Source organism: Carassius auratus, chromosome 14, assembly GCF_003368295.1.
Source record: "Carassius auratus strain Wakin chromosome 14, ASM336829v1, whole genome shotgun sequence".
Taxonomy (NCBI): Eukaryota; Metazoa; Chordata; class Actinopteri; order Cypriniformes; family Cyprinidae; genus Carassius; species Carassius auratus.
This window is the reverse complement of record NC_039256.1, coordinates 26,312,916-26,329,036: the sequence shown is the minus strand read 5'-3', so window position 1 is coordinate 26,329,036 and position 16,121 is coordinate 26,312,916. Positions and strand designations below refer to the sequence as shown.

At 36.1% G+C, this 16,121-nt stretch overlaps 2 protein-coding genes across 3 annotated transcripts; both read left to right on the top strand.

Annotated features, from left to right (window-relative positions):
* The first annotated feature begins 8,222 nt into the window (after nt 1-8,222).
* Nucleotides 8,223-11,623, top strand: LOC113114164 (protein YIF1A). Of its 2 annotated transcripts, none has more exons than XM_026280960.1 (9): nt 8,223-8,241; nt 8,563-8,601; nt 8,915-9,156; nt 9,334-9,438; nt 9,693-9,771; nt 10,240-10,297; nt 10,555-10,710; nt 10,823-10,916; nt 11,005-11,163. In XM_026280960.1, the coding sequence occupies exons 2-9, from the start codon at nt 8,571-8,573 to the stop codon at nt 11,161-11,163; spliced, it is 924 nt and encodes a 307-aa protein (XP_026136745.1). In that variant the 5' UTR covers nt 8,223-8,241; nt 8,563-8,570. The 2 variants fall into 2 exon arrangements, with proteins under 2 accessions (XP_026136745.1, XP_026136744.1); XM_026280959.1 differs by having other exon boundaries at nt 8,227-8,255; nt 11,005-11,623.
* An 806-nt stretch (nt 11,624-12,429) lies between these two features.
* Nucleotides 12,430-15,632, top strand: LOC113114519 (forkhead box protein N3-like). The gene is made up of 5 exons (XM_026281431.1): nt 12,430-12,447; nt 12,903-13,480; nt 13,558-13,679; nt 13,828-13,883; nt 14,599-15,632. Exons 2-5 carry the CDS (start codon nt 12,941-12,943, stop codon nt 14,889-14,891), a joined length of 1,011 nt encoding a protein of 336 aa, XP_026137216.1. The 5' UTR covers nt 12,430-12,447; nt 12,903-12,940; the 3' UTR covers nt 14,892-15,632.
* The last annotated feature ends 489 nt before the right edge of the window (nt 15,633-16,121 follow it).

Sequence of the window (16,121 nt, the reverse complement as noted above, 5' to 3'; positions counted from 1 at the left end):
ACATATCACGAAAACACAACAGTTAATATACAATTTAATTTTGTTGTTTGTTTTATTATTATTTTTATAATATGTTTATTAATTTTCAAACACAGACACTGTTGTTTTTCATATAAGGTCCACTGCTTTTCAGCATCTTTATGACTCATAGTTAACTGTTCAGTAAAACAATGATCTCTATGTGCCAAAGGAAACAATGTTTGTCAAAATGAAACCACAAGAATGAAGTGGAAATCATATTTAAATGATCTGTTGCCCATTTTGTGCTTGAGGAATAATTGACTTCCTTTGGAATTCACCGTTCCATTTGTCCTAGATTTGATTACCAACACACCCACCGCCCCACCCCCACCCCACTCCCTTTCTTTTTCTTTTTTTTTTTTTTTTTTGGGGGGGGTATGATATTTAGGTACAACTTTTCAGATTTCTTCTAGTGAGATCTGGTTGTAACCAGAGTGTGTGTGCATCATTGGGTGAATTATGACCTAAGCACAATGGAATGCTGTGATGACACTCCCATTTTGCAACTCTCTGCATCGTGCCTCAACATGCAAGCAAGGTGCATCTTACCCAGATAGGATGTGTTGTTACCCAAGGCTTGGTACTGATGCAAACAATTTACGTGTGTTGATGTTCTGAACACTTTAGAAATTAATGGCACTCCCAATCCAAATATGTTGCTATTCTTTATTTTATCACAAAAATGTAAGTATTCCAGCACTTTACCAGATCATTTACAGTATATCAGAATAAGCTTTTTATTTTGTACACACTTAGGTGTAATTATTAAATATCATGAATGTTTTTATTTAAATTATTTTCATTCTCGCAGTAAGGGAATTAAAATGTGACATGATAATTTTGCATCAACTCAACAAATAAAAGCCATAAATGATCAGAAATTTAACTAGTGAATTGTTTGGCCTATTACAACGAATACACTGGAGTGTCTCACATTCATGATTGCACAAAAACAGTAACTAATAAAGAGGACAGATAAGTCCAGTTTGTTCTAATAAGTGAAAAATAGTCACTGAGCTTGTTTTTTTTTTTTTTTAAGTATGGCTCATTGTATATTTAACCAATAAAAAAGTGAGTAAATACACAAACACACACACACAAATGTACTTGGAATTAGATTACATTTTACAGTTTTTTCTCAATTGCTAACACAAAATTGATTAAACAATTCACTATTTTCTCACAACTATATATACACAATGTCAAAACTACACACATACTTGTGCAAACTTCAAACTCCCGGGTCAAAGTCAAACAGTTTAGTCAAAAACACGTTCTTTTTTGTCAGACTTTGGCCAGAGATGACACACACACCTGTCAAATACACAGACTATTTTTTTTCTGCCTATAGAACACTATTAAGATCAATTCAAAACACTGTTACAAAAACCTCCTTTTTGGAAACAGGAAACATTTTGCAAGTCAGTGTCTGTTACAGTATGCAGCATAAATTGAGCGGTGCAAATACAGTAACATTCAGCAATAAACTTTAAGAAGAGTTTACTTTCATTTCACTACTTTAAAGTGTTCTTCTCCTTATTTGTTATACTATCACAGTTTCCTGGTCTTCTGACAAAAGACTTTCTCTACCACTTCTACACTGTAAAAAATAATTCAGTGGCTTAGTAAATTTCACAAAAATAAAGAGCTATATTTACTTAATAAAATCTTTTGAAATCATTTAAGTGATATTTTGAGTGGGTCAGGTTAAAAATAATAATTAAAAATCCAACAAATAATTTCTCTAAAATATACATATATTATTTAAGTTAAGGTAATGAAAATAAATAAGTATTTAACTAACTAATTATATTTTTAATATACCCTCAATATTTCTGGTGAATTCTAATAGAAATATTTGATAATTATTTACTTGTACTGATCTGTTTTAGAAACTAAAATTATTAAGTATTATATACCAATTTTCCTAAAGTTCCAGCTTAATAAATGACGGTTAATAAATAAATTGAGTAAATTTCGCGGCTAAAGTGATCACGTGTGCAGCTCCGCAGGAAAAAAAAATCTGCTTTCCTCAGCAGAGACGTCGATTAGCCATACTCCTCACAACTCCTCCTGGTAAGTAACGTTAGTCAGCTAATCCTACTTACGTTTGTAACACTTTATTATAAAGTTAATAATTATTAAGCATTTCCTAACAATTGTCTTTGTATTTTACGTCATCTTCAACAAGTTTCGTAGCTTAATCGAAGTCACCTGAAGGACGGCATTCCTGAGTTTCCTCAGCAACGGCAAGACCCGCACTCCTCTCATATCGTGGTACGTTATGTAATTTAGCCAGCTAAAACTAAATATGTTTGTGATGTTTAATTCAGAAGTTAATTATTAAGGATTTCCCAACAATTGTGTTTGTATTTTTCGTCATCTTAAGAAGTTTAACCAGTTTCGCGGCTCAAGCAAGAGGCACCTGTCACTGAAGGACTGCTTTTCTCAGCAACGACGTGAACAGCATTACTCGAATTTCCTGTAAGTAACGTTAGTCATTTTATAACGATGTATATTTGCAATACTTTATTCAAAAGTTGATTAAACATTGACCTTGTGTACGTGTACATAACAGTGTAGTTTTCTAAGTTAGTTAGTGGGGCAGCGATATGTATGTTTTTTTGAGTGGGTTAACGTTCGTACTATTTGGATCACCGTTTATTTCAACCGCCATTTGAAAGTCTAACGATAAGTGTAACCGTGGTCCAGCAACTATAACTATACATGCCCAATGGAAAACGATTTTGTACAGGTTCCCCTTTGGGGTCAGTGGCTTGTCAAAAGGGAACACATCATTTATGAACTTTCAAATGACAACATTCTGTCTTGTATTATTATTTATTATTATTATTCTAGCTGTCACGTTTTTGTAAAACATCATAATTACTACATGAACTCAAGTATGAGCTCTTAAATCACCACTACAAATACGCCACGCAAAAGTATTTAAAATGGCGTGGACATAACATAGACTGGTGCCTTTTAATCAGCTCCCACTATAGGGAGTCAGACAGTTTAAGGCCTGCTCCATTGTAAAATCATTCTAGTGCACTGAAACCTAGATCAGATACAATATCGGTCAAAAGTTTGAAAACAGTAAGCTTTTTAATGTTTCTAAAATAAGTTTCTTAAGCTCATTAAGCTTGCATTTATAAAAAAAAAAAATGCAGAAAAAACAACCGTCTATCCCCCCCACCCTCTATCGCCATTTGGCTAGTAATTTTATATATATATATATATATATATATACATTAAAGCTGAATTTTCATTCCATTACTCCAGTCACCGCAGCTGTTTCACAACAAATCCAGACCTGGTGGGTATTGAAGGACAGCGGAGGCTGGGGGAGGGGTACATTGTTTTAATTTTAATTAAAGTAATATTTTTGTTCCCTGAAACAGATCAGTTTAATTTTGCAAACTTAAATAGTTTGATTTCAAGTAGTGCAATTAAACAAGCTTTTTTTGTTTCAAAACCATTAGTCATTTTACTTAAATATTAAACATGTTTATAAAGAAATTGGTTGAAATAATGCGGACCTCAATAAAAGCCTATAGCATTGATTTACAGCATAGAAGCTCGCAGTTGGTCTCTTTTCATTTTTCTTTTAGGTTTATTGTTAAAAATAAATGTCCCTATGTAGAAAATTAACCTGTCCTCTTGTTAAGAAGAATGCTGTTAATTTTTGCAACTCCCTCCCCCTAGTAAACTTTGTTTGAGATTTTACCTATCATATGGTCCAACAGAATGTTTGCTTCTTCAGGTGCTATTTGTTTTGTGTATTTGTCGCTTTCTTGTAACATTCAGGTTTGAATGTAAGCTCTAACCAGTTATCTTTAAAATTTGCCTGTAGGGTTCAGCTGATCTACCGGTCTTCACACAAGCAGAGTTGGCAGAGGAGGTCATAAAAATCTACATCCTTCGGGACAATGATGGAGTAGTCCGCGATGTAGGAGTTGTGATTGAGGGCATCACTGTCCTCCGCAATCTTGGGAATCTCAGCAGAGCCTGCTGCTATCTTTTGGGAGTCACGTATGCATTGGATTTGAGATATCTCAAGACCCACAAATACAGGTCCTTCTCAAAAAATTAGCATATTGTGATAAAGTTCATTATTTTCCATAATGTCATATATTTTAGATTCATTGCACACCAACTGAAATATTTCAGGTCTTTTATTGTTTTAATACTGATGATTTTGGCATACAGCTCATGAAAACCCAAAAATCCTATCTCAAAAAATAGCATATTTCATCCAACCAATAAAAGAAAAGTGTTTTAATACAAAAAAAGTCAACCTTCAAATAATTATGTTCAGTTATGCACTCAATACTTTTGCAGAAATGACTGCTTCAATGCGGCGTGGCATGGAGGCAATCAGCCTGTGGCACTGCTGAGGTGTTATGGAGGCCCAGGATGCTTCGTTAGCGGCCTTAAGCTCATCCAGAGTGTTGGCTCTTGCGTCTCTCAACTTTCTCTTCACAATATCCCATAGATTCTCTATGGCAGGTGTGCTCAACCCTGCTCCTGGCGATCGACTGTCCTGCAAAGTTTGGCTCCAATCTTAATCAAACACACCTGAAGCAACTAATTAAGGTCTTCAGGCTCACTTAAAAATTAAAGGCAGGTGTGTTTGATTAGGGTTGGAGCCAAACTTTGCAGGATAGTCGATCGCCAGGAACAGGGTTTGGCACCCCTGCTCTATGGGGTTCAGGTCAGGAGAGTTAGCAGGCCAATTGAGCACAGTAATACCATGGTCAGTAAACCATTTACCAGTGGTTTTGGCACTGTGAGCAGGTGCCAGGTCGTGCTGAAAAACTAAATCTATATCTCCATAAAGCTTTTCAGCAGATTGAAGCATGAAGTGCTCCAAAATCTCCTGATAACTAGCTGCATTGACCCTGCCCTTGATAAAACACAGTGGACCAACACCAGCAGCTGACATGGCGCCCCAGACCATCACTGACTGTGGGTACTTGACACTGGACTTCAGGCATTTTGGCATTTCCTTCTCCCCAGTCTTCCTCCAGACTCTAGCACCTTGATTTCCAAATGACATGCAAAATTTGCTATCATCCGAAAAAAGTACTTTGGACCACTGAGCAAAAATCCAGTGCTGCTTCTCTGTAGCCCATTTCCTGCACATGCCTGTGCATGGTGGCTCTGGATGTTTCTACTCCAGACTCAGTCCACTTCTTCCCCCAAGGTCTGGAATCGGTCCTTCTCCACAATCTTCCTCAGGGCCCGGTCACCTCTTCGTTGTGCAGCGTTTTTTGCCACACTTTTTCCTTCCCACAGACTTCCCACTGAGGTGGCTTGATACAGCACTCTGGGAACAGCATGTTCGTTCAGAAATGTCTTTCTGTGTCTCACCCTCTCGCTTGAGGGTGTCAATGATGGCCTTCTGGACAGCAGTCAGGTCGGCAGTCTTACCCATGATTGCGGTTTTGAGTAATGAACCAGGCTGGGAGTTTTTAAAAGCCTCAGGAATCTTTTGCAGGTGTTTAGAGTTAATTAGTTGATTCAGATGATTAGGTTAATAGCTCGTTTAGAGAACCTTTTCATGATATACTCATTTTTTGAGATAGGAATTTTGGGTTTTCATGAGCTATATGCCAAAATCATCACTATTAAAACAATAAAAGACCTGAAATATTTCACTTGGTGTGCAATAAATCAAAAATATATAAAAGTTAAATTTTTATCAGTACATTATGGAAAATAATGAACTTTTATCACAATATGCAAATATTTTGAGAAAGACCTGTACTCACTTGAGTTGTTCCAAAAACTGTTTCTTGAGCTGGATCCTCCAAAACTCTCTGTTAATGTTCAGAGGTTAAAAAATTATCTTCTTGAATAGTAGTGGTTCATGATCATCCCACTGAATGGGTATTCCTGATGGAAGTGTTTCTGTTATCGGATTAATTCTGTTGAAGGGATAGTTCACCCAAAAAGATGATGTTGTCATAATTTACTCTCCCTCAATTTGTCCCAAACCTGTACGAGTTTCTTTCTTCTGTTGAACACAAAAGATATTTTAAGTGAAGTGACGTGACATTCAGCCAAGTATTAAAGAGTGTTGGTTAACGCATTTAAACGTTGCCATTGACTTTGCATAGTATACTTTTTTTCCTACTATGGAGGTCAATGGCAACTTTCAACTGTCTGTTAACCAACATTCATTAGAATATCTTTTGTGTTCAACAGAAGAAAGAAACTCGTACAGGTTTGGGACAACTTGAGGGCGAGTACATTATGACAACATCATCTTTTTGGGTGAACTATCCCTTTAATATTGATGTAAGTGTTGCTTTTTTTTATGGTTTAATGAGTGGTAATGAGTGTGACTGCAAATGGCTGGTATGCACCAGGAAGAAAGTAAGATGTCATTTCTCTTACGGCTATCGTATTTTACATGTAATCTACTTGAATACTAAGATGGATGAAATGTTTCATAAGGTTTAATCATTTCCCTTATGGCTACTTTACAGTGTTTAATTTTTGCAATCTACTGGAATATTAAAATGGATAAAATGTTTCAAAGGTTGATTTTAGACTTTGTCTAATGTTTAATTGACAAATAAATGTTTAATAAAAAATGTTTCTTTCTTTATTTGGTTTTATTATATTAATTGTAAAGGGTAAATAGTGTAAAAAAAAAAAGTGAATGCAACATTTTGATAATTTATAGTCCAATATTAAGTTAAATTCATTTTTACATGTAGTAAACATAGCACATTTGTTTGGTTAAATTTCATCCAATATTTCAATTATATCTACTCAATATTTTTTGTTTATTTTACATAGAATTTCAGTTGTGGTGTTTTATAATTATGATTATATCTAATTAATTTTATTTCTCATATAAAGTGATTCAGTTATTCAGATTTACTTAATTTTTTTACTTACAATTACTCAATTCAGTTATTCAGATTTACTTAATTTTTTTACTTACAATTACTCAATTTAAACAGTATATTTCATTGATTTCACAGCTTTAAAATTTACTCAATTTTTTTGAGTGTAAAAATGTTTCACCAAAAAAATTGAGTAAATAATAGTTAAACTTTTTACAGTGTAGACAGTCGACTCTCAGTTCTACACAGACACAGTACATGTAAGAAATACTTGACTACAAATCAATTCAACAGTTATGAGTTTGAGAGTATGTGCTACAATACAGTATCAAGCATAGTTCAAGTTCTCTCATCTGAAGAACTTCTACTATGTACTGTAAATGTAATGTATAAGTAGAGTAAAAACCCTGTAGATGAGGCAGTTGTCCTTATGGCCATTCCATGCATGAGAACGTTCAACTATAGTGCTTTATATTTCATCAGCAACAAATGACATTTGACCTTGTCTCCTTCATTTTTGTTTTCTCCTCCCATTCCTGTTTGTCTCCTACTACCAGGATTAATTTTCCAATACACATTCACCTGTGAGCTTCACCTGTGTTCATATCATCCCGAGATTCTGACTGGTGTGTCATCAGTTTTGCTATTTAATGTTCATACACACACACACACACACACACAAACACACACATTTTTTTGTCATTCAAGTGTAAAACCAGTTTTCATGAGGGGGTTTTGAGTTGATGAAAAGCTTTAAGTCTTTCAAAATGTGTAAAAACCTTTAGTATAATTGTAACAATATACAAACAAAATCGCAGGGGAAAAAGGGGATAACCAGTGTGAAACTCAATAAGTGTGAAACTTAATAAACTGAGTGAAACTTGCCGCTGTTTTACGATTTATTTTCTCTTTCGGTTGCCTTGTACTACACAGGCCAATTTCTTTTTTCTTATTTTTTTTTTATTGCCTTGCTTTAAGCCAATCAAAATGTTAGAACTTCAGTTTACGCAACCGTCATTTTAACCAATGAAATTGTGGTATTTTTCATCTCTGCCACGCAGGCACATTTCTCATCAGCCAATGAGAAGCAAGGCGAGGCGGGTGTAGCAAGGGTTGCCAGGTTTTCTCAAGAAAACCCACCCAATCGCTGCTACTCAAAACTAGCTCAAACTAACCCAAAGGCGTTTCAAGGGGCGTTTCAAGGGGGTCTGCGGTTAAAAATCGCATACCATGGGGATAAATATAATGTTACTATAGTCGTTTCAACCCGCGGACATGATAATCAACCCGCGGCAACAGTGTTGAAGTAGACATATTCGCCGGGAAAACCGCGGACTTGGCAACACGGGGTGTAAGGGTAAAGGAAAACCTGTGAGTATAAGCTAACAAGAGAACTTGTTTAGAAAACAATATTTTACATTTAAATTATATGTGACTACCGATCATTTGCATCCGCGTTAAAATAAGTGTTTTAGTAATAATTCTGGTACCGCATTCAAGATTAATCTGACATGTTTTGTTAGGCATCTTTCAGATTAGCTAACGTTACATAGCAAACTAGTGTATTATTAGTAACGTAGTCTGATGCTGACATCAGATGCAACATATTAGCGGCAGGCTTTAATCGGTTGTATTGTAGATTTGAAGCTAATCAAATTGTTTTTGGGATTCAAAACAGCAGAGAAGATGGATTTCCAGCAGCATGGATACCGTGCAAGTACGTATGGAAGCACTTGGCAAAACATTGTTGCTCTTTTAGATACGTGGACAACAACATACTGTACTCAGCAAAGCTTAAATTGATTGCATCACGAGCAGTCTGGAGTCAAAGTGCAACGCAGATTGTAAAGTAATTATATCTAATTAGATATCTTGGTTTGATGACGTGTGAACTCTTTAACTTTTTGCCACATCATATTGTAATTATTTACTAACATCACAGGTCATAGTTGAAGAATGAACTTTGAAAAAGTGTGATAATTCTCTAAATGTAATGTTGCTTTGTGATTTTTTTTTTCCTACCCATGCAGCAAAACCCAGAGCCAGAGCATCTCCTCCCAGTGGGGGTCCGCTTCTTTTTGATGACACCAGTTCTGGGCCCCCACCCATGAACAGCCAGAACTACTATAGTTCAGAATATAATATGGCTGATGCATCAGCAGGGGGTCAAGACCCCGGAGTGGGAAACCTCTTTGCTGATCCAATGGCCAGTGCTGCCATGATGTATGGCTCATCACTTGCCAATCAAGGCAAGGATATTGTGAACAAAGAGGTGAGATGCCATGTTCAACTTAAGGTATCACAGTGTATGTTATGTCAATGAAGTGGAAAGAGTTGACCCAACTGTAGATGTCAATCATACATTGCATCTGGCTTCTGATAAATGTTAAATAGCAATATTTATTGTGCAATTGATTGTATTTTTCTCCCACCTTGTCATCTCTTATAGATTAACCGATTCATGTCGGTCAACAAGCTGAAGTATTTCTTTGCAGTTGATACCAAATATGTTGTGAAGAAACTGTTGCTTCTCATGTTCCCATACACACATCAGGTAAAATATTAATTTCTGGAGAGATAATTAATGTGTATTAACATTGTTTTCTCACTTTAATTATAATATGCATTAAACATAGTGTAAAGTTTTTTGTTACTTTATAATAAATTTTATTATAAACTTGTCTTGCATCACCCAGATGCATTCTCATTTATTGCAAAATTTAAAAGCTTTATCTTGCACTTCTTTGAACAGGTTTAAAATTAACTTTTTTGTATGCTATTATATTTTGTATTTTATGATGAAATCAGGACTGGGAAGTACGTTACCACAGAGACACTCCCCTCATACCGCGCCATGATGTCAATGCTCCAGATCTCTACATACCCTGTAATTAATATTTATTATTCATTCCCAGCAACCAGACAAATCATTGATCTGCAAAATCATTAAATCTCTTGTTTTAAAGAATTCAAACCTAATCTTAAATCTGTGCCATTTTGTTGCCACAAGTGCCACTTTAGTGGATTTTCAATAAACTCTTCTTCTCCTACTGCCAATATTCTCTTTCAGTTTTCAGTCAATTCATGGCAGATTATCAGTTGAAGAGAATCTTGCTGAGAAAGTCAGGTTTTATAAACATGTTTATCCCTAGCTGCCTTAAAAATAACTCCTTGTAATGGCACAGAGATTTTATTGCTCCCTTAAGTACTAGGATATTAAATACGAGCAACAGTACCATCCTTGCAATTAGTTTGCCATATAGTCAAATCAGAAACCATATATCTGTGAATTTATAAAGTTGTTGCGTTGTGTGCACTTATGATTTCATCATAAATTTTTTTTGCTTTCATCTAGCAATGGCTTTTATCACTTACATTTTACTGGCTGGAATGGCTTTAGGAATCCAGAAACGGTGAGTAGTAGTGGTTTTCACAGGAGACTGACTCACACACTGAACTTTCCACTTTATGGATGTGGGAGTGCTTTGACAGCCTAAGGGTTTCATATAAAATACATTTAATTAGTAAATTACCCTATAACATTCAATAACGACCCTACTAAATGGGATTCATATCAGTAACCTCAGCACTGCCACATTCAAGTGATCTTTTTGACAGTGTTTTATATGAGACATGATTAATAATTTTTTCGTTTTCTCTACATGTTCAGGTTCAGTCCAGAGGTTTTGGGTTTGTGTGCAAGCACAGCTCTGGTTTGGATCATCATTGAAGTTCTTGTCATGTTGCTCAGTCTTTACTTGCTCACAGTTCACACAGACCTCTCAACGTTTGACCTTGTTGCTTACAGCGGATACAAATATGTGGGGTATGTTTCGGTTGGATATTATAATGTATTTTACATGTTTACAAGCCACATTTGTGACGGGATCGTGTTTTATATAGCATTAAAGATGTTTTTTAAATTTTTTATTTTCCAGGATGATTTTCACAGTGTTGTGTGGACTGTTCTTTGGCAGTGACGGCTACTTTGTTGCTCTTGCTTGGTCTTCTTGTGCTCTCATGTTTTTTATTGTAAGTTTTGTTTAGAAATATGGTGCTTACATATGTACGTTTTTCAAAACATTGCTCCAATTAATTTTATAATGAATGTTTTTTTCAGGTACGTTCTCTAAAAATGAAGATCCTGTCTTCATTCTCCGCAGACTCAATGGGTGCCGGATCGAGCGCTAAGCCCCACTTTCGCTTGTACATTACCTTGGCATTAGCTGCCTTTCAGCCAATCATCATTTACTGGCTCACCGCTCATTTGGTCAGATGACCTACAGTATTTATACTATGAAGGAACTTAAAAATGACAATGCTGGACTGGGATGGTTTCAAATTTTGGCATTGTTACAGAAAAGTGGCTTACCATGGTTGTGTTTTTTCACGGAGGATGTATGTGGTCTTCAATATCGGCTTCGTCAGCATTGTCATCTGCAGAGCAACTGTTTAATATAATTTAATTGTGTTCTTCTACCATTGTTTTCACATGGAGTTAATGGGAATATAGCAGTTTGACTGCTCTTGTGTCTTCGCCATGCTACTATAGTGTCACAAAATCCAGACTTTATTAAGAGGCATGCTGATTTATCTGCCCTGTGCTGTGATTCTTGTGTGATGTGCAATCGGTGAACACATGGTCAACTCAAGTGTCCTTCTTTTTCTGGTTTTCTGTGCATGAACAGCAGTGTTTTCTTCTTTATAGCAAAATAAAATCCCATGATTTAGACTTTTAAGATGTGCAGAATTGTTTATATCTTGTCAGTTATGTTATGATACCAATAGTCTACAAACAATACCATGTGAAAGATTAGGTGCAACATATTACGTTTCAGTTCAGATGCTGTAAACACTTAAAGATAATCATAAGATGCTTTTCCACCAAATATTTGACCCTAGACCACAAAACCAGTCATTTTTAGCAATAGCTAACAATACATTGTTTGGGTCAAAATTATAGATTTTTTTTAATGCCAAAAATAATTTGGATATTGAGTAAAGATCATGTTCCATGAACATATTTTGTACAATTTCATGCTGTAAATATATAAATTCTTAATTTTTGATAAGTAATATGCTTTCCCAAGGACTTAGACAACTTGGACAACTTTAAAAGCGATTTTCTAAAAATGTTGAAATATTTTTTTCTTCTTCAGACTTTTGTATTTTAGCCAAACCATACATCAAAGGAATAACGAATATTCCTTTTTTTAATATATATAGATGACGAATAAATAAAAAATGACTATTATTACTGGATTCGTTGTCCATAGTCACACAGAAGTACAAACGGACAAAATTAATGTCAAAAATAAAGACAAACTCGTCTCAATTGATGAGTGTCTCTTTAACGAGGGGGGTCGCGAGAGGCGCGCCGGCTGCAAAGCGTCTTTCTGGTTTCCAAGGAAACGCGGGAAAGGACAGAGCGCAGACAGGACAGGATAGTGCGAGACATAACAGCTTCTTTTGCAGATATTTAAACACCTTTGACAAAAACTTTAAACATCTAACAGAACAGAGTCGGAGACTGGATGCAAGAAATTCGTTCCTACTTGTTTAGGTAAGTTTTTCGCTTTTTTGTCTTCACATAAAGGCTTCACCTGAGCATGAATGCTTGGGTAATTATTCTAAATGTAACTTAATATTCTTGCGCCATTTTCTTAGGTGTATATAGAGCACGTGGCTTGGCTTTCTGTGTTTGTCAGGTGATAGAATAATCGATTTGTTTAAAATTTTCTTATTCATATTTCGCATTAATTATCAGCGAGCTGTCCATCATACCAGTGTTTGTTTAGCGCCAGTTGAATGGTATGTTATTTCTCGGTTGACTACCTTGCTCAATCATTTACTCGTTGTGCACTCAGTATTGAAAAAAGTACTGATACAGCCTCTTTGCCTGGGTTAAATGCATTCAAGTTACGTATGATTTATTTATTTTTTATTTTTTTAAATGTGTGCTTGTTTAAAAAAAAGTAAATGTGCAATGCATTAACATTACGCTATTGATATTAACAGGTGAATGTGTGGACCTGTATCTTGCAGCTGGGAGACCAATGGAGAAATACACACAAGCACTGCCACCCCATTCTCCTTTATATTCCCCGCAAAATAACTCAGAAGCTCGATCTCCCTCTCTTCCACAGCCTGCGTCCTTCCCTTCCTCCCCAACCACCCAATCCTCCTATCTTCACTTTACATCAACCCCTCTGGCATCTGGAGGGTCACATTGCCTCAGTCCCTCCACAGTATCTGACCAGGATGATCTGACCTGCCTCAACTGGCTGCATCAAAGAGGAAACCTGTTGCCTTTGCAGCCACTGCCCAAAATCAGCACACTGCCCCAGACGTTAGATCCCATTCCTGTCCAACAGCTGCCTCTCTCCCCTGCCAAACCCCCGTACTCTTTCAGCAGTCTCATCTTCATGGCGATAGAAGATTCGCCTGAGAAGAGGCTCCCTGTGAAAGGTATTTATGAGTGGATTGTCGGCAACTTCCCCTATTATAGAGAGGCTCCCGGTGGATGGAGGAACTCGGTCCGACACAACCTTTCCTTGAGCAAGAGCTTCCAACGAATACATCGAGACAAGAGTCAAGTGCGTCAGACTTCCAGTCAACTCTTTAGTCTATATTGATTAGTTGTTTAATTGATTATTCCTGCTTTGTTTTGCAGTCTGTTGGAAAAGGTTCATTATGGCGTGTTTGTCCAGAATATCGGCCAGCTCTTCTGGAAGTTCTTAGAAAAACTCATTACTGTCATCGTACCAATATTAACTTGCTGAGCAAGCCTGTTTTGTGAGTTTGATATCCTTTTTTATGATACACACTGCCTTTTAAAGGCTTAATATTGAATTATCTGATGTATTATGCACAACGGCAGAGGAACAAATGACTCGTTCATCGGGATACTGATATATGTATATCTGACCTCCATTATGAACAGGTTGGAGGCGGCTGATAATGGGCAGAACACCTTGGGTGAGACTATGGAGATTTCAGGTAAGCCACAACTGAACACGGCTTTTAAATGTAATTTTTTATTAGGTTTTTTGGAAATGGAAATCATTCTAATATCGCTGTTCACTGCTCAAGAAACATTCTGAATTATTATTGAATTAACAGTTGTTCTGCTGTTTTTCTTTGATTAGAAAGTTTAAAAGAACAGTATTTTTTAATATATATATATATATATATAAATATTGTATGTCATTATAAATGTCTTTAATGTCATCTGTGATGAATACAATGACAGTTTTCATTCTTAATGACCCCAAACTGTTAAATGGTGTTGTGTGATATGGTGTTTTGTTTGCTAGCCTTTATCCACTTTTTTCAGACACGGTATGTTTGTGAGCTGTTGTCTTGGTAATGGCCGGACATTACCCTAGCAACCTATAGCCACGTTGACATTATGGTCGTCTTCTCTGTGTCAGGCTGTTTTACTACAGGGTCACTTAAGTAAAGAAGTCTCAGATAACAGACCGTTTTCTCTTTTCATTTGCAAAGATTTTTCACCATACAGTACTAATTGAATAGTAATAATACGGTAGTACAGTAACCGTGAATTAGAGTTGTTTTTGTGAATAAAAGAAAGTATGCAGCTGTGGGTTTTATACAGAAGAGAGTCACAGAGAGTGGTTGTAGTCCACTGTGGTTATGTATGATACACCTCTCTTAATTCCATCACAGACTCTTCTATTTCACTGTTCCTCAGATCTAGATTCTCTGTCTTCAAACCCGCCATGCTCTTTGACACCGGATCATGAGGAGCTGATCCCCATGGAGTCTGTGGAACTGACAGAGGTTGTCGGCGAGGATTCAGAGAAAGATCCACTTGCAGACAGTGGTTACATTGAGTTACACTATTACCAGTATCAGCAGTATCAGTACCTGGTTCTTCCAGGAGACAGTGAGTTGGATCTGGAGTCGGTTGAGATACTGCAGCTTGATGCAGAGGCTCAGGAGGCTGCAGGGTCACTGCTTGACCTCGCGGGAGGCAACCACTGACAGCTTGCCTGTGTGCTGTGTACAAGCAAGGAGGGTTAATGGGGAGATGGGGCCACTGTGAGGACTCTAGCCTTGATGTACTATTGGCACTTTATAACTGCCTGAACTTTTACTTACTGCCATGAAAGGTGCAACATAAGCAATTAAAAAAAATCTAGTGATTTAAATAAAACATTTGTAGGGACTGACAACAGCACTGTGAGTGTATCCTTGGTATTAGTGTATAAAAGGTTATAAAGCATATGCAAAATGCTTTTATAAAGAACAAAATATTTATTGTTTACTGTCATGGTTGAAAAGTAATATTTCATGCACTTCCCTGCCATTTTAAATCCCTTCTATTAAGATTATTCTAAAGATTTGCTGTTCTAAATTCAAATTAGACGTTCTGTTGTGATTTTTTTTTTACAGTATGAAATTGTTCAAAATTATGAACATGTTCAAGTATTATTGAGATAAACTGCCAGCTGTTAGATTGGGTAGATGGAAAGATTAATATCGAACCCTTATTTCTTGAATGTTGATTATTGTCATGCTACAACGTTCTGTTGTGATTAGTTTTCTGTGTAGTATGATGCATGTCATATTTTGATTTATTCACATGTTTATATTAGTAAGTTGACACTAGATAACACTCTGATCCCATACTCTTCATGTGTAACTCATGTAGCAATAAAGTACTAAAATGTTATGTTGAAATCTTTACCTGAATAAAGCTCTTAGTAGATGACAGATTTAACCAGAGGACGTTGAGAAGTGAATTAATGTCTTCTCATATGGCTTCATTTATAAAAATGAAGTTAGGTCAGATTTTTTTGAAAATCTGACCCAACTACTCAAGATGACACACCATTAGTTTAAACTGTCATACTTGAAGGTACAACATAAGGCATGAAAACTGTTCAGATGCAATACTAATGTAATAGATGAATTGTAAAAGTGAGTAGCAGCTTGTAATCTAACAGGATATGCCGTCACCATAGGAAGACTGTATTGTCAGGCAGGACTAAACCACAACCCCACCCTAAATCTTAACCGTATCATTATAAGGATGTAGTATGGGTGGGGTCAACACAAGATTTTCAGTATGTTATCTTTTTTAATGTAATAGTATTGCACTTACCCTTACCTAATGAATCATGTAAATTAACAATTTATTGCCAAATATTTACTTTTAATAGGAATGAACTCATTATAAATGAACTGTTTTTTTTCTTATAGCTTTTGGAT

Bases quoted from the DNA above. Each gene is read 5' to 3' on its own strand.
- LOC113114164 (XM_026280959.1), top strand. From the start codon at position 8,571: ATGGATTTCCAGCAGCATGGATACCGTGCAA. The intron at 9,157-9,333 runs GTGAGATGCCAT...CATCTCTTATAG, and splicing joins AGGATATTGTGAACAAAGAG to ATTAACCGATTCATGTCGGT. The intron at 10,298-10,554 runs GTGAGTAGTAGT...CTACATGTTCAG, and splicing joins GCTTTAGGAATCCAGAAACG to GTTCAGTCCAGAGGTTTTGG.
- LOC113114519 (XM_026281431.1), top strand. From the start codon at position 12,941: ATGGAGAAATACACACAAGCACTGCCACCCCATTCTCCTTTATATTCC. The intron at 13,680-13,827 runs GTGAGTTTGATA...CATTATGAACAG, and splicing joins TTGCTGAGCAAGCCTGTTTT to GTTGGAGGCGGCTGATAATG. The intron at 13,884-14,598 runs GTAAGCCACAAC...ACTGTTCCTCAG, and splicing joins TGAGACTATGGAGATTTCAG to ATCTAGATTCTCTGTCTTCA.